Genomic DNA, 24380 nt, shown 5'->3' with positions numbered 1-24380 from the left:
TTGGCATAGTGTATATTATGATACTGATTACTATTTCAATTTTGATCAATAATATTATTGATGTAAACACGTGATGAAGTTTGAATAGTTGAACAGTTCAACCAGTGTGATGATGCCATGAATGACGTTAGGCCTATATGGGATGAGGGACTGCGGGTGTGGGAAAGTGTAGGCCTATTGAAACGGCAAAACATTTGAAGTGTGTGTGTGTGTGTGTGTGTGTGTGTGGGTGGGTGTCGTCACCCTCACACACACAGAGCTGTTGTGGCAATCAGTCCTCTCGTATCTTACTGCTGAGTGTGGGATTTGATTGACAGGTACATTCAACGCATTCACAGATTACAACATCTGAAACGAATAATCAGCTATTTAATAATTATTACCTTCCTAATTATGTAATCCCATTCATTCCCAATGTGGATGTTTTGTGCCTTGTAAATGGGTATAGGCCTACAACAGACAACCACCTGCGGTTGGTCCCAGTTACATTTCGCATCAGCCACAATTAGGCTATACTGCGCAGTCACAACAACGGTAGGCATGTAATGAACTCAAAATAAGTGAAGGCTTTAGTTGAGAACATACAACAATAGAACCCATCGCTATTAAATGTGAATTTGGGCAAAGCAGCCCAAGTGTTGTTCGTGTTTTCGTTAATATTAGGCCTAATAATGGACCGATGGAACAAGGCTAAATCATTTAGCACAGTTCATGCGTTTCTGAAGAACTGAATATATACATTTGAGGAAAAAACTAGGCATATAAACTTTGACTGAATTTCAAATTTTCCAAGTAAGACTATGTTACAAATATATAAAACTAGGCATGCTCGAGGAAAAACGATTTCATCTCTAGTTGAAAAAATCTTATTTACCATCAAAGGTCTTGTGCATGAGTTGTACAAAATGCATTGTACTATCAACTATAATAACCGTAGTTTTTGTTGTTGCAGAAATTAGGCTGCGTAGGCTATAGATCTTGGCCTATTGACAAGATCTATAGTGAACTCCAAATGTAACCTAGGCTAATGAGTGGTTGCAGTGCACTTCGGGTTTATCATTGAAGTTTTAGCTATAGGCAATTTTTGGTGGGCAATTTATTAGATTTTTTTGTACATTTCTGCTACTCGCTGTTGATAATCTATGCATAGTCACTTTACCCTTACCTACATATACAAAGTACCTCGACTAAACTGTATCCCCGCACACTGACTCGGTACAGACCCCTGTATTTTTTTACTTTAGTTTATTTACCAAATATTTTCTTAACTCTATTTCTTGAACTGCATTGTTGATTAAGGGCTTGTAAATAAGCGTTTCACGGTAAGGTCTACCTACACCTGTTGTATTCGGTGCATGTGACAAATACAATTTGATTTGATTTAGACTGTGCATTTTACTTTCTCTAAACTTCTCTCAACTCTAAACATCCTGTCTTTTCTTTAATGTTTTCGTGAGATGCTATTACGGCTTTCTTTGTACAAGAGAATTTCATGATTTCCCTCTAAAAAGATAATGGCAAAATAGCCTACTGTGGTGACTGAGCTTATTGTATCCATTGACTATTCCAGGCTTCGAGTAGCCAGTTTCTTTTCGATAGCGTTGAAATAATTTATAATATCCTATAGGTATGCATAGTATATGCACGCGTCTATAATTCGGTTTAAACTAATCGGGGGAAAGAAATCTATAGTGTCTTAAACTTAGAAATGAGAATAAAAAACAAGGGTTCCTTGGACTATATACTACATATACCGCTCTGAGTCTGTTCACCAATCAAAGACTAGCCTGAGCAAACCGGATATTACGTTCCTAGTGACAGCCACTTCAGTGCACCCTGTCATTACAATATTGTCGATATACGACTGTCAAACCGGCAAGACAAAAAAACTACAGCCACCAAGATCTAAAAAAATCATACAATAGTTATACACAAGAATGGCATGGCCATGCCTTATATGGTTCGTTTTACCTTATGTGACCCTTTCCCCCATTTGAACACCCCCGCCTCAACGTTTTCTACACAGACATTATTGCGATCTCCAAATGCAGAAGACCCCGAGCAGACCACCAACAATCCAATAGCCGTGACCATGCCACCACAGCGCCGCCGAAACCAGCAAGTCAAACGGGGGTAAAGTAACTGATTTCAAGCCCATGCTCTGGGGTGCATGGTTGGAGAAAAAGTTTCCTTTCTTGGATGCAGAGTGAACTGACTGGCTTTGCAGAGACTAAGATAGATCATGCTGGTGGTTACACGATTGTCTTTCAGTTCATTTTTACGTGGGTGAACAAGTATAGCACCTCCCAGTTTCTTTGGTCATAGATCTGGTCTCCTCTTGTAGGCTACACTCATTGTATACGTACAACATGCATTTTGGGTTTAGCGCGTACCTATAGCTGAGGAGGCTCGCTATCTGGCTTGTCCACAGGGCCCCCTCCTTCTCACCACATCCACCATCTCTCTTCTCTACTTCGGGCCGCAGGATAGTGCTGAAACATGCCGAGACACTTGCTTGGCAGCTCGTGTCCGTCGCAGGTCCGCGAGGCTGGTTCTGGTTTGTAGCCTAGCTGGATCTACTTTGTGGTGTGGTCTCCCCCACCATATCTGAATATAACTATTGCAAAGGAGGGAAACAAGTTAAAGAATAGAAATAACTGCCCAAGAACGAGGTGAAGAATACAGGAGATCTATACACCAATATTGGAATCGATGTTCGATCAAGCTACGACTATGGGCGATGGGATCGCCGAGGACCGCAACCACCACCACCACCACCACCACCGTGGATCCAACTCTCTGTACGGTGACCGGATGGACAAATGCCATACCGAACTTGGGAGCAGGTCGCCGGTGCAGAGTACAACCGATACCGCGGGTACATCGGCGTCAACCCCCACCTCCTCCAGTGAAGACGGACATGATAAACTGGACCCAGTGGACCCAGACTACTGCCAGAGGATTTTAGTTCGAGGTTAGTAACATATTCTCTTTTTTGTTGTTGTTGAGAAAATGCACATCTAGAGAGATGAGTTGCAGAAAGAGAGCACAGATTGGCCGCAAAGGTTTCTGCACAAACCCAGAGGTTCACAATGATTAAGATTTGAGAATTTTCATTAAATTAACTTATTACTAGGCTATTATTTTTTAGAAGGATACATTTACATTTACTTCGATACCAACTACTACTACACTGCTACTACTATACTATTTTTACGCTTACAAATAAACCAATAGTTGAACTGATTTATTGTAAATAAAATCTGAAGGTATTCTCATATTCAGATGAAGATATAATACTATATATGTGTAATATAATTCAACATTAAAATATAGCCATATATTCTGACAACAGGTTAGATTTTTTTAAACTACTCAACTATTCAAACTTCATCACATGTATTTACATCAATACTATTATCAATCCCAATTTATATAATAATAATCAGTACCATAATATACATTATAGGATCACATAATAATAGCAGTACTTGCTTTGTACTATATGAGCCAACAAATGATTCAGTAATCATTGGCAAACTAAATATTTTTTAAACACAAACCATCATGCGTATGTCTTAGTGTGTGTTTACTCGTGGTCATGTTGTTGCCTTTGTTTGAGTTAAGGTATTGTTATCAAAAACGGGATAAGACATAATCTAAATTGTCCACGCCCTCTTTGTTTAAAAGAAAGGGAACCACCTTTCTTGGTCTACGCCACCTCTGCATGGAATTCTCCAAAATATGTAGACTCACTAAATAGACCCCAGGAAAAAAAATTACCCTAGGAAGAGGTTCTGCTGCTTCAGCAATAGCTGATGGGGATCCTAATAAAATACTAAAAACTAAATAGTTATTTTTAAGAATGAATCAAATGTATTTCTGTGGATCTTAAGGCCTACAACCTATTTTAAAACGTGTTGACAGGGAAACAAAATAGTTTACATTTTAGTCATTAAATAGACTCTCTTATCCTAAGCAACTTACAGGAGCAATTGGGGTTAAGTGCCTTGCTCAATGGCACATCGACAGATCTTATAATTGTATGCAGCCATGATGGCAATAGTGCTTCAGTAGTTTGTAGTAAATTATGACAATAATCATCCTTCTCAGCAAACTTCCCGTCTCAAAGCACAACAAACACAGAGCCATGCGTCTTTCAGAATTAAAAACAAATATTAACTGCAAATCTATAAGGAAAGTATTGGTTTTTCATATTTGGTGTATACTAGTTACCTTTCAAATGTTTATATTTAAAACGTTATAAAATAGTTTCAGGAGTGTGAATTGTTAAAACATGTCACATTGTTAAAAGTGTGACCAAAATTATATACACTGCTATACTTACATGTCTTGTAATCGATAGTAATTAGGCTATGTGACTGACTAACTTAGAATTAAATGAATTGAATATGCATCTCTATAGTTTTGTTTAGTGCTTATAGACAGACATATGTCTTTGCGCTGCTTTGCAGGGCTGTAAAATGCATTATAATGTCAACAAACCCCAAACAATACAGGTAGCAAACATGTTTGGGAAGACTATTCTTATCAACAGTTTTAAAATGGTTTTATTTTTATTTTTAATAATAGTCATAGTGAACAGAAAACACATTTTATTTAAGCTTATGCTATTCACAATTTCAAATTGACCACTAATTTCAAAAATATAATATCCATATCCCTTACCCGGATAGTTTTCACACCAATGTGGGATGCATATCAGGCTAACATGACATGTAGGCACTGACAATATCAACATCACTCTTTACAAAATAAAGTTAAACTTTCCCCCTTTTGTGTGCACAATTAGATTTTCACCAAATGTGCAACTGGCCCATTCATTTGAACAATGATGATCATACATTGCCTACTGGAAAGTTCTACATCATTTAGTTAAATGCTCATGCCCAGGCCTTGAAACGGTGTCTTGGTGGGTGTGAATCTGAATAGAAAGCCGGTAATTGTAGCACCTCCGCGGCAGACCGAGCTAGATTAGAAGTGGCGAGCTGAGCGCTGTATCCAAACTGAATCTGCAGTCCCCGGTGTCACTCTATGTTTTTAAAGCTGACGATTGAATGCGCTGGATACCTCGTGAGAACCCGGGGTCAGCGAAAGGTCAGCATGTCTGACCTGCGACGTCTCGATGCGCGTGCAAACTGTTTTAGAGGCCCTGCTGTAACGTTTAACATTGAGATGATTTTAATCTATTGTGTTATGAATGAATGGATGATGTATTAGTTGGAAATCATAAATATTCGAAATGTTAGAATGAATCTCTGCATGTCGCTCTGGCTAACACCATGCTTGCATGCCATGGCAGATGGGCTATGGTGCCCGAGACTATGCTGCATATAGGCCTAGATGCTATTTCCAGTGTAGGCAACACATATGGAGTCACTGATGGTAGTCTACGTCATACATAAATATAAATATCTATAAATTGTGCAATCTATAGGTTGTAGTCAATGGTGCAACCATATAAGTAGCCTCAAGATATATATACCACACACGTGACTGCAATGACAAAGGAAACAGATCGTAGACCCAATGGTGGTTATGCACGAAGCAGTAGGCCCAGAGCCATGTATTTAGGTTATAGGCGTATGTTCCATTCTGTCAAGGAATTCTGAAGCTTCTAGAATTTGATGGACGTTTTGCTGGGGAATTGATATGGATTTAGGCGCAACATTATACGACAGAAATGCTATAGGGCTATACCTCATTTGACAGTTGTATTTTATTGTGGGAAACCAGCTGGGTTAGGCTATATGTATGTTTCAGATGTATATATCACTTATAGGCGGGCCTATCTATTGTAAAGAATATATTATTTCAAAATACTGGAAATTGTTTAACATCCGATTTCGGTGAGGGATTTAGAAAACATTTGGTTGATATATTTTATTCTCATATATTTAGTTTGATTAGTCACATTTTTTGGACAGTGGACCTAGATTATTTAATTGTTTTCAGTCAAAACACGTCCCTCTTTCTAGCCTACTTGAGGAGCGTTTCGTTGTTTTAACCATGTCTAGTATTGGCTGACTGATAAGTATTAAAGACATCTCTTGTTTAGGGCGGATTGTAGGATATGCATGGGACCATTGTGACTACGTAAAACGTGTTTACATTTTTATTTCAAAATATCGATTTTTCTATTCCTTCTACATTGACAGTCAGTTTGGACTTATAGCAACTTTAAACTTGTCAAGATAAAGTTGCACAATTAGGTTTGCACTCAACAGCTATTTGGTATTGGTTTAATAGCATATTCCCCATAGCAAGACTTGGCATATGACCTAATTTGATATAAAAACACGCATTTCCTGATGTTGTATGTATTGAACCAAACAATTTAATATTGTCCCATAAATTATATTAATATATTAAACGTGTATTGATGCATCAACTAGCCTAGGCTACATTCTCCAGGGTTCTAGGACGCATGGCAAATGCAAAAGTACAATTGAAATAGAACTCTGAAAAAATTTTCTCCAAACATTCGCTCTCGCTGAGGCAGACAGTGCACGTAATATTTAGTAAAATTAGGTATAGTTTAGTAATGTGATAGGGATGTTTCTTTCAGCTCCAATTTTCCGGCCTTCTGGCTATTACTTTTTTGGGAATATTCCCCAAACATATTGCAATGCAACAATGGTATTCCGATTTTTTAAATTCTTATTATTTGACCTTACTTCCAGTTCCATGAGATAGCCTAATGTAGCCTACGCTCAGTTGGAAGTATGGGAAAACTATTCTAAGGCATCAGAACCTTAACATAACGGGTTATCTGGTGCATTGAGTTGTATTTACGGATATTGTCATTCTTACAATATATACTATTTTACGCCCTTTCTGTATTTCTTTCCCTAGTAACTTGACTAGCCTACACTATAATTCCCAAGCATGCAAACTACACGTCAATTTAGTTATTCTAAAATAGCGTGGGCCCTACTTATATGAAAGCACACATTTGTGCCATAAAGGAGCACAATGTTTAACTATATTTTCTTGGTCTGTCCAAAGAATTATGACATTGGTACAACAGTATGTGCAATTGTAATGTTAAGCAAAGTAGCCTAAGACTATTATTTGTAATTGTGACATTTCACATTGTCCGGCTGCAATATCCACAGATGCTAAGGGTACCATCCGGGAGATCGTGTTGCCAAAGGGTCTCGACCTCGACAGGCCAAAACGCACGCGGACCTCCTTCACTGCAGAGCAGCTCTACCGGCTCGAGCTCGAGTTCCAGCGCTGCCAGTATGTAGTCGGCCGAGAGCGCACTGAGCTGGCGAGGCAGCTGAACCTGTCTGAGACACAGGTAAGAAACAGACATCATTTGACAGAGTGTTTCCTCAGTCGTGGGGATAATAGATTGATGTCCTGTTTTAACAATGGAGACAAATAGGAAGTACATTCTGGAGTCCCAATTTGTATAGGCCTAAATATTCAAATATTAGATTACATTTATTTTACCCAAAGACAGTTTGAGTTTCATGTTTAAATAGTTTCTTTACCAGTTCAAATAACATGTTTTTTGTTATCCCTGCGGTGGTGTGCTTATTGGTTTGATAAAGGTAACTTATTAGGCTGAGGTTATATCATACATTATAACTAATCGCTGTGCAGTGCAGTCACATCCAACTGGACACAAACATGTTGGATCAACGTTGTTTTAATGTAATTTGTTAACATATTGTGAAGTGGAATCTTCGTGGAAAATGCATTGGAGTTGAAAAAAGTAATCAACATAAACAGTTTTTTTAAGGGTAAAATTTCAACCACAGGATTTTGTCATCATGGAAACCAAATTGTAACATACAACCTTGTATAACATATGTTTGAATTTGTACTTTTAAACCAATGTCATATCTTGGTATGTCCGAAGGAAGAAAAACAATAGTCTGGGCAGCACCTCCTACTGAATTTATCTATCTACAGCTACCTTCTGGTGTCCCATCCAGGGTTTTTAACCAAGCCCCACTATGACATGTGTCACTGACTATTACCAATGTGCTGGCATGAGAATGATTGTCAAAAGATCTCCACTTAGCAACCGTGAATCTATTTCGTTTTTATCGAAGTTATTCCAAAGAGTAGGTTTAACAGAGCAAATTAAATGTGACCATACTTTATCATGCTTTAAATCAACCCATAATTCAACAAGAATAGACAATACAATAGGCCTTGGGTTTCAAGCTCTGGTTGATTTAAAATGTAATGATATTTAGTGATATTGGTGCGGCAGGTAGCCTAGTGGTTAGAGCGTTGGGCCAGTAACCAAAATATCAACATTTGAAGGAGATATTTAAAGTTTGAAGGAGATATTTAAAGTTTGATTTGATTTAGTTCTACTTTGTTTTTTGGTAGCTATGTGATTCCAACATATCAATTATTAATTTGTGGATTGGAATTCAACTGGAATTAAAGCCAAACTAAATCAGTGGCAAATGTTGATATTTGGTTGCGTCGTCAACCAAAAACTATTCAATATTACTTTTGCAATAGAGTGAGTAGCCCAAAATTAAGGTTATTTAACAAACTAATATAACATTCAACCTTAAAATGAGGAACACATCCATGGCCACATTTTGAGGTTACTGTAACTATAAATGTCTTATTATGTAATCATATAACGCGTGCAGGTTCAAGATAGCATGCATAGGTCATCGCAGGTTTGTGGAGAGATCTTCAAAATTGCTGTAATAATCTGAGGCAAATCTCGAACGGTATTGATCACTTGCACCATGTACTTTTAATGTAATCTCAACTGCAATCCAGGTCATTTGGCGCTGTTATTAGATGAAGCAGAGTGAAAACACATGCATCTGTTGTATAAATAAAATATCTGACATGGTATTCCCATTTGAACTTTGCTGTGCCTTTTTAAATGGTTGAAAGCTCATTGATGGACATTTGGGTGTCAACTAAACCAAAAATTCAGACATAGTTTTTTCCACTGGAATTTGGTTGTGGTTTTAGAATTTAGATGGTAGAATTTGCTTTTAGTGATAGCACATAGTAGAATTTCCTAACGTTTGGCTGTTACTTTGAGTGGGTGAATATAGGTGGTAATCTCATTGATCAACTTCTCAAACAAATATTGCGCTATTATCCAAGTAGGAATGACGTGGTGTGCTCAGTGGGATTCTATTGTATAATGTCTCTGAATTATTTTATACCTAACTTTTGTCATATAGACTAAATGTATCTACTGAGGAGAAGCACGAGATGTAGACCTATTACATCTAAGACACGACCAATGTCTTATTCGGAAACTCCATGCAGTCATCATCATCATATAGCCTTGCATTTGCGCCATGGCTCCATTCTTGGGGCCTATCTACGAGTCATAACCTATTGTCAGTGCTGACGTTTCTTTGCGGGAATTCATAGTAGCCCCATCAGCCAAACACCATCACGCCCTCGGCGCTTTACACTAAGTATTCTATAATAATAACGACAATGTTAATATATTTATATTATTTAAACTTTTGTTTGCAACGATACAGTGTGTTGTATAAAACAAACTTCTCTAGACAACAGTAACAAGGGAAAGATGGATGGTTGTAAGGCTATACTATAGCCTGTGTCCTCCAAATGAAGGATAAAGCAATGATAGCGAATGACAGAAAACATGGTGTGAAAGAATCGGAAAAAGTGGCAACTAAAATATGATGGAAAACATCCATGGCCTCAATTGTCAACTGATGCCTTACTATGTCTCTGAAGCGAGTTGTGCCTATAGGAGCTGAACTATTTACACGGTAAGTTATCATTTCCGCAATATATTTAGTAGACCTAACGTAATGTGCAGCCTATACGTTTATTCCTGATAATGAGAGAGTGACAGGGTTCATTACCGTCAAATGGTTGGTGTGAATGAAAACACTTGCTAGAGATGCTATAGGCCCCACTTGTCTGTCCAAGACTCCATCTCCATCCATTTAGAACCACACCATGGTGTGACAGAAAACAACGATTGGCAACTAAAATATGATAGATAACATGGAGGATCCAGAACCTCATATGTTTTCTGTCAACTAATTCATTACTATGCCGCTGGTGTAATTATACGAGTTATGCCTATATAACTAAACTAGTTACATGCCTAGTTATAATTTTCGCAACACATTTAGTAGGCTAGACCTATGTGTAGCCTGTACGTTAATTCCTGAAAACGAGAGAGTGACAGGGTTGATTATCGTCAAATGGTTGGTGTGAATGAAAACACTTGTTAGAGACGCTATAGGCCCCAGCCTATTTGTCGAAAGGGCCATTCAAGACCAAGTATTTCTAGTTCAACGGCATCTCCGTCGATTTAGGACCAATGAGAATCAGAATCAACTTTATTCACCATGTACATTTACCTGTATGCTACCAGGAACTTGACCTGGTGAAATAGTGCTGACCACAATAAGCAGAACATACAGACAGAATATATAAACAAATACTGTATACATGATCCACATACAGTATGTAGGCCTACACTATATAGATACAGCAACAACAGAACAATTAGCCTACACTTAGGTGTACTATTACACATATCTACATACAATTCTCCAGCGCATTTGTACTGCCCTTATACAGATAGATCAATGACAATGAGGGAAAGGAGACGAGACGAGGAAAGCAAGCCAATACTTTTGAGATGCAGCCACAGCTATTAGCTGTATCATTCAAAGACGTGGCCTCTATTGGTTGACCTCTGCTCTTAAAGTGCTTTTGAGATTCTATGAACAGCGAAAGAGTATCTTTCTGAGGTTATTTGATTTCCAGGTCCACTTACGCAACGTAAATGTGTGGTTTGAAACCATTATGTGTGGTTTGAAACCATTCCCATTGCTTCTTCGTTGTGAGAGAGCTTTCGTGAAATGCAGGATTTAGCGTGGAAATAATAGCTTTTATGAATACAATACGAACTCATCTTAACTCAAGGCTAGATTTAACTTTGATGGTCAGAAACACGATTTAATTAGCATTTTCAATTTCAAGGAGGCGGTGATAACCGAAATGCACGTTGGGAAAAAAATGTACTCTGATTTCTGAGTACGTTTAGCCAAACTCATTCGTATTCATCCAGTGACGCCCTCGTTCAAATATTTCCATTCAAAGTCAAGTTTATTTCACAATATGAAATATCTAGAGGCCTACATTATATCTACAACATTTTGTTTTATAGTCTATCTCCATGCAGCCTCATATATTGAAGGGAAGAAGGTTCACCTACCACCATTGTCGACCATGTCCAATTTGCTATAGCCACACAAACAATCATGCGACGAAAAGACACATCAAGTTAATTAAAAAGACAACGATAGCAATCTTATATCTAATTTTATCACAATATACCAGTAAACTTCAAACCAAGGGCATCACAAATCATCTTTTTGCTGTTAGGCCAAAACAAAAGAAGGAGGGGGGACTATGTCATGGATGTTTTGGCCACTGTGAAGAATGTTTACATCAACATGTTCATCACTTACTGATATTTTGAAATGCCCATTCCATGCTATGACATCTCTTGTCGATTTCTTTCGATTCAAAAATAAGTGATTGAATTCATCAAATGCTATACTTAATTTGATCATTTAAAGAGATCAAGCCTAATACGAATTCAATTCAATACATGGAATGGGCTCGTAGCTTAAACCTTAGCGCATCCAATAACGTCATAATAACACCTAATAACGCGTCATTTAGCCCCAAATCCTTCCATGCTGTAAGATATTGCTACATTTTGACATTGTAAGTCCATTTATATTCACTAGCCTATTATAGTTGACTAACACGAAATATCGAAGTCGCGACAATATTGGGCCTAAAAATATGTATATTTTACAATAAGTTTAGTATTTATTAAAAAGGGGGGGGGGGCGTATGCACACAAACAGATATAGCCTAACTTGTGATATTGCGCTCTTATAATATGACGTCAGTCATGTAAACAGTTTATTGTTCCGAAGTTCGTTAAGACATTTGCGCGGAATCCTAAGCACCATGTGTTTGAGGATATGGTCGTTGACCCAGGTGTAACTCGAATTAGTTTGGTCACGTATCAAAATTGCCCAGGCAAATGAGGCATAGGCTACATTTGCTCAACAAAATACATACGGGAAATACTTTTTAACAGTTTCATTTAATCAAAAAAGACAGAAAATATATAAAATAGTGTGCGTGTTTTGCTGTTCAACTTGTACTAAGACAAATTATTCAATGAGGTGTCTGAATATGCTTCGGGCTACCTAAACCGTTTCCCAGTTAAAACAAAGTTTCCAGGCCAGTTGTGCGTAAAAGCCTTGAGTTCACCAAGAGCTACATGAAAGCAAACTATTTGCAGGTTGACGTTTATTGGGAGAAGTCTTGTCCTTGAGGCAGAAGTGAGCAATTTCTGCTAGATGGACCAGCTGCAAAGTCAAAATTCTTAAAAACAAAAATGTTTTTTATTTTTTTTATTTTTTTACATTTAAGGTTAGGGTTAGGCATTAGGCTTATCAGTGTGGTTAGGGTTATGTTTAAAATCAGATATTATTAAAATCAGTTATAACTTTGTGGCTGTGCCAGCTAGTGACCACTGCAGAGCTGCCTCCAGAACACGATCCATGACGAAAACGCGAACCTATAAACTATTTGAGTCGGGTGAATAACCTGTAAAGTCAAACCCCTCCCTCATTCAGGCAACATCTCGCCTCTCCCCAGAGCCCAGCAGGTGGCTCCCCCTTCCCATGTAACGCGGCGGGGAGCCTCGCACCCTTGGCACGCTATGGAGTTTTCTTGGGGATGTCTGTTCTAGCAGGCTTAACTGCTCCAAGGAGGGATAATGTTCATATTTTATCAGGAAATACATCCCTAAAGGCAGCGTAATTGTGTTACTATTGTCTCTGTCACTAACTTCTCTTTCTGTTCACTGCTAAAATGATTTACTCAGCTATAGAGGAAACACTCAAATTGCATTTCGGGATGGTTCTTTGACTGTGCACCCCAATTGTTCTTGCTTGTGTTTTCTCCAATTGGTTTCTCGGACTCCTTGTTTTACATAAAAGCTTAAAAGTACATTTTGGATTGACCCTCGGTTAATACCTCCATACAATTTGGAGCACTTTCATCCCATGCACTCGTAATCTCTTACAATATTAATACATTTTCAATTCCGTTATTCTGTCTATCAGTCCACAGAGTAAGCTACATTTTCAGTTTGCTTGAGAAACGCCGTAGTCTGGGAATGCGCAGAAATGGCAACCTACGCTGAGTGTACAAAACATTAGGAACACCTTCTTAATATTGAGTTGCACACCCGTTTGCCCTCAGAACAGCCTAATGTCGTTGCTGCATCTACTCTACAAGGTGTCGAAAAACGTTCCACAGGGATACTGGCCCATGTTGACTCCAATGCTTCCCACAGTTTTGTCAATTTGGCTGGATGTCCTTTGGGTGGTGGGTCATTGTTGATACACAAAGGAAACTGTTGAGCATGAAAAACCCAGCAGCTTTGCAGTTCTTGACACACTCAAACCTGTGCGCCTGGCACCTACTACCATACCCGGTTCAAAGGCACTCTTGCTCAATCACCCTCTGAATGGCACACATGTCTCAATTGTCTCAAGGCCTAAAAATCCTTCTTCAACCTGTCTCCTCACCTTCATCTACACTGATTGGAGTGGATTTAACTGGTCACATCAATAAGGAATCATAGCTTTCACCTGGATTCACCTGGTCAGTCTATGTCATGGAAAGAGCAGGTGTTCCTTAATGTTTCTCCCTATATAGCAGGACCCTACTCATGCACAGGGCTCTGGTTTAAATTATTGCACTATATTAGAAATAGGGTGCCATTTCAGATGCACCGCAAACGGGGTCTAATGACTGTCTTTCACATCGAGACTGTCTTCGTTAGCACCTTTCATTGTGTTACCTTTTCATTTGAATTTGGTTGTAGATAAGCTACATTCCACAATGCGAGAAAGGAATGTCTTCTAGGTGAGGGCTACCCTGGAGTACAACGCTTCAATGACCAGAACTGAAATGACCTTTACTGAAACCACGTTTAGTGAAAATACTTTTACTGAAATTACTTTTAACGGAATGGACTTTTACGGAAATTACTTGTGCAGAAATTATTTTTACTGAAATGGTTGACTGAAATGACCTTTGACTCCGACTGAAATGATCATTTAGACCAAAAATATTTTTTTTTTCCACCAAATACATAAGTTAGTAAGGGTTTATCTTTTCACTTATGTAAATAATGACAGGTATCTTAATCTGTCACTTGACTCTGAGGCCTTGGCATAAAGATGTTGAGTCAACGTAGTTTCCATGTTATTGCAACGTTGGTATTATTACTTTATAGCAACGATGAAAACGAGTCGAATTTTGGCCAATGATACACGTTTGCATATAGAATCACACTGTTCCCATCCCACCTGGTACCAATCCACCTGGTACCAACCCACCTGGTACCAACCCACCTGGTACCAACCATGGGTCCACCATGACCAGGACTTATTTTATTGACGTATTGCATTGTATCACTCTATTGTTCTCTAATGCCCATCCAGGGAAAAACATGATTTAATGGTGGAAGGGGCTGTTTAAAACTGGTTTATTCCGGCCCTGGGACAAATAGTAGAGGGCTAAGTTACAGAATGAATGGAATCCCACTAGTTCATGTGGAGCTTTGTACACAAGCTGGTCAGAGCTAGCAGCTGTGAGTGACCAAATATTTTGATATATTATGATCTTTCAAGGCAGAAAAGCTTGCTAAACATGCACAGTTAGATAGGCTGATGAGCTGCTGGAAAACACCCACAAACATGTTTGTTTTAGAGACTTGTGTGTGAAGTACAGTAAGTGAAGTACAGTAAGTGTGGTACAGTAAGTGTGGTACAGTAAGTGTGGTACAGTAAGGGTGGGACAGTAAATGTGGGACAGTAAGTGAAGTACAGTAAGTAGAGGACAGTAAGTGTGGTACAGTAAGTGTGGGACAGTAAGTGTGGTACAGTAAGTGTGGGACAGTAAGTGTGGGACAGTAAGTGTGGGACAGTAAGTGTGGTACAGTAAGTGAAGTACAGTAAGTGAAGTACAGTAAGTAGAGGACAGTAAGTGTGGTACAGTAAGTGTGGTACAGTAAGTGTGGTACAGTAAGTGAAGTACAGTAAGTGAGGTACAGTAAGTGAGGTACAGTAAGTGAGGTACAGTAAGTGAGGTACAGTAAGTGTGGTACAGTAAGTAAAATACAATAAGTGAAGGACAGTAAATGTGTGCATGTGTGTTGTGTTGATAATGGCTGTAGTGACATGCAGGTCTGCCATGCCTGTGTCTAACCTTCCAACACAGTGGTTTTGCAGAATTTAATGCAAGATAAATACCAGGTTAAATACTAACAGAAACAAGAGGTAATCTATTCTAATCTGTGCTGTACTGACCATGGATTTGCACGAGAGAGAGAGAAAGAGAGAAAGAGACAGACAGACCGATAGAAAGACAGACTGACCGGCAGACAGACAGATGATAGAGAGAGAAAGAGACAGACCGACCGGCAGACAGACAGATGACAGAGAGCAAGCAGAGACTTAGAGAGCAGATCTGATCCTTATCTTAGTAAAACCCTGGGAGGAGGGAGGAGCAATGTGGACGTATTAAAGAGATACATAACTCCTGTTTTCAAACATCAACTTGTCAGAATCCTTTACACACACAGCTAAGCTACTAATACCTTCTGTGTGTGACATCCCTCTATCCCTCTGTGTGTGTGACATCCCTCTATCCCTCTGTGTGTGTGTGACATCCCTCTATCCCTCTCTCTGTGTGTGTGTGACATCCCTCTATCCCTCTCTCTGTGTGTGTGACATCCCTCTATCCCTCTCTGTGTGTGTGTGACATCCCTCTATCACTCTCTCTGTGTGTGTGACATCCCTCTATCCCTGTGTGTGTGACATCCCTCTATCCCTCTCTGTGTGTGACATCCCTCTATCCCTCTCTCTGTGTGTGTGACATCCCTCTATCCCTGTGTGTGTGACATCCCTCTATCCCTCTCTGTGTGTGACATCCCTATATCTCTATCCCTGTGTGTGTGGTATCCCTCTCTGTGTGTGTGACATCCCTCTCTGTGTGTGTGACATCCCTCTATCCCTGTGTGTGACATCCCTCTATCCCTGTGTGTGTGACATCCCTCTATCCCTGTGTGTGTGACATCCCTCTGTGTGTGTGACATCCGTCTATCCCTGTGTGTGTGTGACATCCGTCTATCCCTGTGTGTGTGTGACATCCCTCTATCCCTGTGTGTGTGACATCCCTCTATCCCTGTGTGTGTGACATCCCTCTATCCCTGTGTGTGTGACATCCCTCTATCCCTGTGTGTGTGGCATCCTTCTATCCCTGTGTGTGTGACATCCCTCTGTGTGTGTGACATCCCTCTATCCCTGTGTGTGTGTGACATCCCTCTATCCCTGTGTGTGTGGCATCCCTCTGTGTGTATGTGACATCCCTCTGTGTGTATGTGACATCCCTCTGTGTGTATGTGACATCCCTCTGTGTGTATGTGACATCCCTCTCTGTGTATGTGACATCCTTCTGTCCCTGTGTGTATGTGACATCCCTCTATCCCTGTGTGTGTGACATCCCTCTATCCCTCTGTGTGTGTAACATCCCTATATCCCTCTCTCTGTGTGTGTGACATCCCTCTATCCTTCTCTCTGTGTGTGTGACGTCCCTCTATCCCTCTCTCTGTGTGTGTGACGTCCCTCTCTCTGTGTGTGGGACGTCCCTCTATCCCTGTGTGTGTGACATCCCTCTCTGTGTGTGTGACATCACCCTATCCCTGTGTGTGTGACATCCCTCTATCCCTGTGTGTGTGGCATCCTTCTATCCCTGTGTGTGTGACATCCCTCTGTGTGTGTGACATCTGTCTATCCCTGTGTGTTTGTGACATCCCTCTATCCCTGTGTGTGTGACATCTCTCTATCCCTGTGTGTGTGACATCCCTCTATCCCTGTGTGTGTGACATCCCTCTATCTCTGTGTGTGTGGCATCCTTCTATCCCTGTGTGTGTGACATCCCTCTGTGTGTGTGACATCCCTCTATCCCTGTGTGTGTGTGTGACATCCCTCTATCCCTGTGTGTGTGACATCCCTATGTGTGTATGTGACATCCCTCTGTGTGTATGTGACATCCCTCTCTGTGTATGACATCCCTCTGTCCCTGTGTGTATGTGACATCTCTATGTCCCTGTGTGTATGTGACATCTCTCTGTCCCTGTGTGTATGTGACATCCCTCTGTCCCTGTGTGTATGTGACATCTCTCTGTCCCTGTGTGTGTATGACATCCCTCTGTCCCTGTGTGTATGTGACATCTCTCTGTCCCTGTGTGTATGTGACATCTCTCTGTCCCTGTGTGTGTGTGACATCCCTCTGTCCCTGTGTGTATGTGACATCTATCTGTCCCTGTGTGTATGTGACATCCCTCTATCCCTGTGTGTGTGTGACATCCCTCTATCCCTGTGTGTGTGACATCCCTCTATCCCTGTGTGTGTGACATCCCTCTGTGTGTATGTGACATCCCTCTGTGTGTATGTGACATCCCTCTATCCCTGTGTATGTGACATCCCTCTATCTCTGTGTGTGTGGCATCCTTCTATCCCTGTGTGTGTGACATTCCTCTGTGTGTGTGACATCCCTCTGTGTGTGTGACATCCCTCTATCCCTGTGTGTGTGTGACATCCCTCTATCCCTGTGTGTGTGACATCCCTCTGTGTGTATGTGACATCCCTCTCTGTGTATGACATCCCTCTGTCCCTGTGTGTATGTGACATCCCTCTGTCCCTGTGTGTATGTGACATCCCTCTATCCCTGTGTGTGTGACATCCCTCTGTGTGTGTGTGACATCCCTCTATTCCTGTGTGTGTGACATCCCTCTATCCCTGTGTGTGTGTGACATCCCTCTGTGTGTATGTGGCATCCCTCTATCCCTGTGTGTGTGACATCCCTCTGTGTGTATGTGACATCCCTCTATCCCTGTGTGTGTGTGACATCCCTCTGTGTGTATGTGACATCCCTCTATCCCTGTGTGTGTGTGACATCCCTCTGTGTGTATGTGACATCCCTCTATCCCCGTGTGTATGTGACATCCCTCTGTGTGTGTGTGACATCCCTCTATCCCTGTGTGTGTGTGACATCCCTCTGTGTGTATGTGACATCCCTCTATCCATGTCTGTGTGTGACATCCCTCTATCCCTGTGTGTGTGTGACATCCCTCTGTGTGTGTGTGACATCCCTCTGTGTGTATGTGACATCCCTCTATCCCTGTGTGTGTGTGACATCCCTCTACCCCTGTGTGTATGTGACATCCCTCTGTGTGTGTGACATCCCTCTGTCCCTGTGTGTGTGTGTGTGACATCCCTCTGTGTGTGTGTGACATCCCTCTATCCCTGTGTGTGTGTGACATCCCTCTATCCCTGTGTGTATGTGACATCCCTCTGTGTGTGTGACATCCCTCTGTCCCTGTGTGTGTGTGACATCCCTCTATCCCTGTGTGTGTGTGACATCCCTCTGTCCCTGTGTGTGTGTGACATCCCTCTTTGTGTGTGTGAAATCCCTCTATCCCTGTGTGTGTGTGACATCCCTCTATCCCTGTGTGTATGTGACATCCCTCTGTGTGTGTGACATCCCTCTGTCCCTGTGTGTGTGTGACATCCCTCTGTGTGTGTGTGACATCTCTCTGTCCCTGTGTGTGTGTGACATCCCTCTGTGTGTGTGTGACATCCCTCTATCCCTCTGTGTGTGTGTGACATCCCTCTATCCCTGTGTGTGTGTGACATCCCTCTATCCCTGTGTGTGTGTGTGTGACATCCCTCTGTGTGTATGTGACATCCCTCTGTGTGTATGTGACATCCCTCTGTCCCTGTGTGTATGTGACATCCCTCTGTGTGTGTGTGACATCCCTCTGTGTGTGTGTGACATCCCCTGTGTGTATGTGACATCCCTCTGTGTGTATGTGACATCCCTCTATCCCTGTGTGTATGTGACATCCCTCTGTGTGTGTGTGACATCCCTCTATCCCTGTGTGTATGTGACATCCCTCTGTGTGTATGTGACATCCCTCTGTGTGTATGTGACATCCCTATGTGTGTGTGTGACATCCCCTGTGTGTATGTGACATCCCTCTGTGTGTATGTGACATCCCTCTATCCCTGTGTGTATGTGACATCCCTCTGTGTGTATGTGACATCCCTCTATCCCTGTGTGTATGTGACATCCCTCTATCCCTGTGTGTGTGACATCCCTCTGTGTGTGTGTGACATCCCTCTATTCCTGTGTGTGTGACATCCCTCTATCCATGTGTGTGTGTGACATCCCTCTGTGTGTATGTGGCATCCCTCTATCCCTGTGTGTGTGTGACATCCCTCTGTGTGTATGTGACATCCCTCTATCCCTGTGTGTGTGTGACATCCCTCTGTGTGTATGTGACATCCCTCTATCCCTGTGTGTGTGTGACATCCCTCTGTGTGTATGTGACATCCCTCTATCCCCGTGTGTATGTGACATCCCTCTGTGTGTGTGTGACATCCCTCTATCCCTGTGTGTGTGTGACATCCCTCTGTGTGTATGTGACATCCCTCTATCCATGTCTGTGTGTGACATCCCTCTATCCCTGTGTGTGTGTGACATCCCTCTGTGTGTGTGTGACATCCCTCTGTGTGTATGTGACATCCCTCTATCCCTGTGTGTGTGTGTGACATCCCTCTACCCCTGTGTGTATGTGACATCCCTCTGTGTGTGTGACATCCCTCTGTCCCTGTGTGTGTGTGTGTGACATCCCTCTGTGTGTGTGTGACATCCTCTCTATCCCTGTGTGTGTGTGACATCCCTCTATCCCTGTGTGTATGTGACATCCCTCTGTGTGTGTGACATCCCTCTGTCCCTGTGTGTGTGTGACATCCCTCTATCCCTGTGTGTGTGTGACATCCCTCTGTCCCTGTGTGTGTGTGACATCCCTCTTTGTGTGTGTGAAATCCCTCTATCCCTGTGTGTGTGTGACATCCCTCTATCCCTGTGTGTATGTGACATCCCTCTGTGTGTGTGACATCCCTCTGTCCCTGTGTGTGTGTGACATCCCTCTGTGTGTGTGTGACATCTCTCTGTCCCTGTGTGTGTGTGACATCCCTCTGTGTGTGTGTGACATCCCTCTATCCCTCTGTGTGTGTGTGACATCCCTCTATCCCTGTGTGTGTGTGACATCCCTCTATCCCTGTGTGTGTGTGTGTGACATCCCTCTGTGTGTATGTGACATCCCTCTGTGTGTATTTGACATCCCTCTGTCCCTGTGTGTATGTGACATCCCTCTGTGTGTGTGTGACATCCCCTGTGTGTATGTGACATCCCTCTGTGTGTATGTGACATCCCTCTATCCCTGTGTGTATGTGACATCCCTCTGTGTGTGTGTGACATCCCTCTATCCCTGTGTGTATGTGACATCCCTCTGTGTGTATGTGACATCCCTCTGTGTGTATGTGACATCCCTATGTGTGTGTGTGACATCCCCTGTGTGTATGTGACATCCCTCTGTGTGTATGTGACATCCCTCTATCCCTGTGTGTATGTGACATCCCTCTGTGTGTGTGTGACATCCCTCTGTGTGTATGTGACATCCCTCTGTCCCTGTGTGTATGTGACATCTCCCTGTCCCTGTGTGTATGTGACATCCCCCTGTGTGTGTGTGACATCCCTCTTTCCCTGTGTGTATGTGACATCCCCCTGTGTGTGTGTGACATCCCTCTGTGTGTATGTGACATCCCTCTGTCCCTGTGTGTATGTGACATCCCTCTGTCCCTGTGTGTATGTGACATCCCCCTGTGTGTGTGTGACATCCCTCTATCCCTGTGTGTATGTGACATCCCTCTGTGTGTGTGTGACATCCCCCGGTGTGTATGTGACATCCCCCTGTGTGTTTGTGACATCCCCCTGTGTGTATGTGACATCCCCATGTGTGTATGTGACATCCCCCTGTGTGTATGTGACATCCCCCTGTGTGTATGTGACATCCCCCTGTGTGTATGTGACATCCCCCTGTGTGTATGTGACATCCCCCTGTGTGTATGTGACATCCCCCTGTGTGTGTGTGACATCCCCCTGTGTGTATGTGACATCCCCCTGTGTGTATGTGACATCCCTATATCCCTGTGTATGTGACATCCCTCTATCTCTGTGTGTGTGGCATCCTTCTATCCCTGTGTGTGTGACATCCCTCTGTGTGTGTGTGACATCTCCCTGTCCCTGTGTGTATGTGACATCCCCCTGTGTGTGTGTGACATCCCTCTTTCCCTGTGTGTATGTGACATCCCCCTGTGTGTGTGTGACATCCCTCTATCCCTGTGTGTATGTGACATCCCTCTGTGTGTGTGTGACATCCCTCTGTGTGTATGTGACATCCCTCTGTCCCTGTGTGTATGTGACATCCCTCTGTCCCTGTGTGTATGTGACATCCCCCTGTGTGTGTGTGACATCCCTCTATCCCTGTGTGTATGTGACATCCCTCTGTGTGTGTGTGACATCCCCCGGTGTGTATGTGACATCCCCCTGTGTGTTTGTGACATCCCCCTGTGTGTATGTGACATCCCCATGTGTGTATGTGACATCCCCCTGTGTGTATGTGACATCCCCCTGTGTGTATGTGACATCCCCCTGTGTGTATGTGACATCCCCCTGTGTGTATGTGACATCCCCCTGTGTGTATGTGACATCCCCCTGTGTGTGTGTGACATCCCCCTGTGTGTATGTGACATCCCCCTGTGTGTATGTGACATCCCTATATCCCTGTGTATGTGACATCCCTCTATCTCTGTGTGTGTGGCATCCTTCTATCCCTGTGTGTGTGACATCCCTCTGTGTGTGTGACATCCCTCTGTGTGTGTGACATCCCTCTATCCCTGTGTGTGTGTGACATCCCTCTATCCCTGTGTGTGTGACATCCCTCTGTGTTTATGTGACATCCCTCTCTGTGTATGACATCCCTCTGTCCCTGTGTGTATGTGACATCCCTCTGTCCCTGTGTGCATGTGACATCCCTCTATCCCTGTGTGTGTGACATCCCTCTGTGTGTGTGTGACATCCCTCTATTCCTGTGTGTGTGACATCCCTCTATCCCTGTGTGTGTGTGACATCCCTCTGTGTGTATGTGGCATCCCTCTATCCCTGTGTGTGTGTGTGACATCCCTCTGTGTGTATGTGACATCCCTCTATCCCTGTGTGTGTGTGACATCCCTCTGTGTGTATGTGACATCCCTCTATCCCTGTGTGTGTGTGACATCCCTCTGTGTCTATGTGACATCCCTCTATCCCCGTGTGTATGTGACATCCCTCTGTGTGTGTGTGACATCCCTCTATCCCTGTGTGTGTGTGACATCCCTCTGTGTGTATGTGACATCCCTCTATCCCTGTGTGTGTGTGACATCCCTCTATCCCTGTGTGTGTGTGACATCCCTCTGTGTGTGTGTGACATCCCTCTGTGTGTATGTGACATCCCTCTATCCCTGTGTGTGTGTGACATCCCTCTACCCCTGTGTGTATGTGACATCCCTCTGTGTGTGTGACATCCCTCTGTCCTTGTGTGTTTGTGACATCCCTCTGTGTGTGTGTGACATCCCTCTATCCCTGTGTGTGTGTGACATCCCTCTATCCCTGTGTGTGTGTGACATCCCTCTATCCCTGTGTATGTGTGACATCCCTCTATCCCTGTGTGTGTGTGACATCCCTCTGTCCCTGTGTGTGTGTGACATCCCTCTGTGTGTGTGAAATCCCTCTATCCCTGTGTGTGTGTGACATCCCTCTATCCCTGTGTGTATGTGACATCCCTCTGTGTGTGTGACATCCCTCTGTCCCTGTGTGTGTGTGACATCCCTCTGTGTGTGTGTGACATCTCTCTGTCCCTGTGTGTGTGTGACATCCCTCTGTGTGTGTGTGACATCCCTCTATCCCTCTGTGTGTGTGTGACATCCCTCTATCCCTGTGTGTGTGTGACATCCCTCTATCCCTGTGTGTGTGTGTGACATCCCTCTGTGTGTATGTGACATCCCTCTGTGTGTATGTGACATCCCTCTGTCCCTGTGTGTATGTGACATCCCTCTGTGTGTGTGTGACATCTCTCTATCCCTGTGTGTATGTGACATCCCTCTGTGTGTATGTGACATCCCTCTATCCCTGTGTGTATGTGACATCCCTCTGTGTGTATGTGACATCCCTCTGTGTGTGTGTGACATCCCCTGTGTGTATGTGACATCCCTCTGTGTGTATGTGACATCCCTCTATCCCTGTGTGTATGTGACATCCCTCTGTGTGTGTGTGACATCCCTCTATCCCTGTGTGTATGTGACATCCCTCTGTGTGTATGTGACATCCCTCTGTGTGTATGTGACATCCCTCTGTGTGTGTGTGACATCCCCTGTGTGTATGTGACATCCCTCTGTGTGTATGTGACATCCCTCTATCCCTGTGTGTATGTGACATCCCTCTGTGTGTGTGTGACATCCCTCTGTCCCTGTGTGTATGTGACATCTCCCTGTCCCTGTGTGTATGTGACATCCCCCTGTGTGTGTGTGACATCCCTCTTTCCCTGTGTGCATGTGACATCCCCCTGTGTGTGTGTGACATCCCTCTATCCCTGTGTGTATGTGACATCCCTCTGTGTGTGTGTGACATCCCTCTGTGTGTATGTGACATCCCTCTGTCCCTGTGTGTATGTGACATCCCTCTGTCCCTGTGTGTATGTGACATCCCCCTGTGTGTGTGTGACATCCCTCTATCCCTGTGTGTATGTGACATCCCTCTGTGTGTGTGTGACATCCCCCGTTGTGTATGTGACATCCCCCTGTGTGTATGTGACATCCCCCTGTGCGTATGTGACATCCCCATGTGTGTATGTGACATCCCCCTCTGTGTATGTGACATCCCTCTGTGTGTATGTGACATCCCCCTGTGTGTATGTGACATCCCCCTGTGTGTATGTGACATCCCCATGTGTGTATGTGACATCCCCCTGTGTGTATGTGACATCCCCCTGTGTGTATGTGACATCCCTATATCCCTGTGTGTATGTGACATCCCTCTGTGTGTATGTGACATCCCTCTGTCCCTGTGTGTATGTGACATCCCCCTGTGTGTGTATGTGACATCCCTCTGTGTCCATGTGACATCCCTCTGTCCCTGTGTGTATGTGACATCCCCCTGTGTGTGTGTGACATCCCTCTGTCCATGTGACATCCCTCTATCCCTGTGTGTATGTGACATCCCTCTGTCCCTGTGTGTGTGTGACATCCCTCTGTGTGTATGTGACATCCCTCTATCCCTCTCCTTCTGGCGAGCTCCTCTCTCTAGACTGA

The 24380-nt window shown here is 43.0% G+C and overlaps 1 protein-coding gene across 1 annotated transcript in view; it reads left to right on the top strand.

Annotated features, from left to right (window-relative positions):
• The first annotated feature begins 1977 nt into the window (after window positions 1-1977).
• The window catches only part of LOC139417124 (ventral anterior homeobox 2-like), a 41568-nt gene continuing 19165 nt past the window's right edge, over window positions 1978-24380 (top strand). The window contains exons 1-2 of the mRNA XM_071166369.1: window positions 1978-2974; window positions 7140-7327. Coding sequence (XP_071022470.1) covers window positions 2713-2974; window positions 7140-7327 — 450 coding nt within the window. The 5' untranslated portion in view covers window positions 1978-2712. The remainder of the gene's footprint in view (window positions 2975-7139; window positions 7328-24380) is intronic.

This window comes from Oncorhynchus clarkii, chromosome 9, assembly GCF_045791955.1.
Source record: "Oncorhynchus clarkii lewisi isolate Uvic-CL-2024 chromosome 9, UVic_Ocla_1.0, whole genome shotgun sequence".
In the NCBI taxonomy this organism is placed as follows: domain Eukaryota; kingdom Metazoa; phylum Chordata; class Actinopteri; order Salmoniformes; family Salmonidae; genus Oncorhynchus; species Oncorhynchus clarkii.
This window is presented reverse-complemented; position numbering and strand designations above follow the sequence as displayed.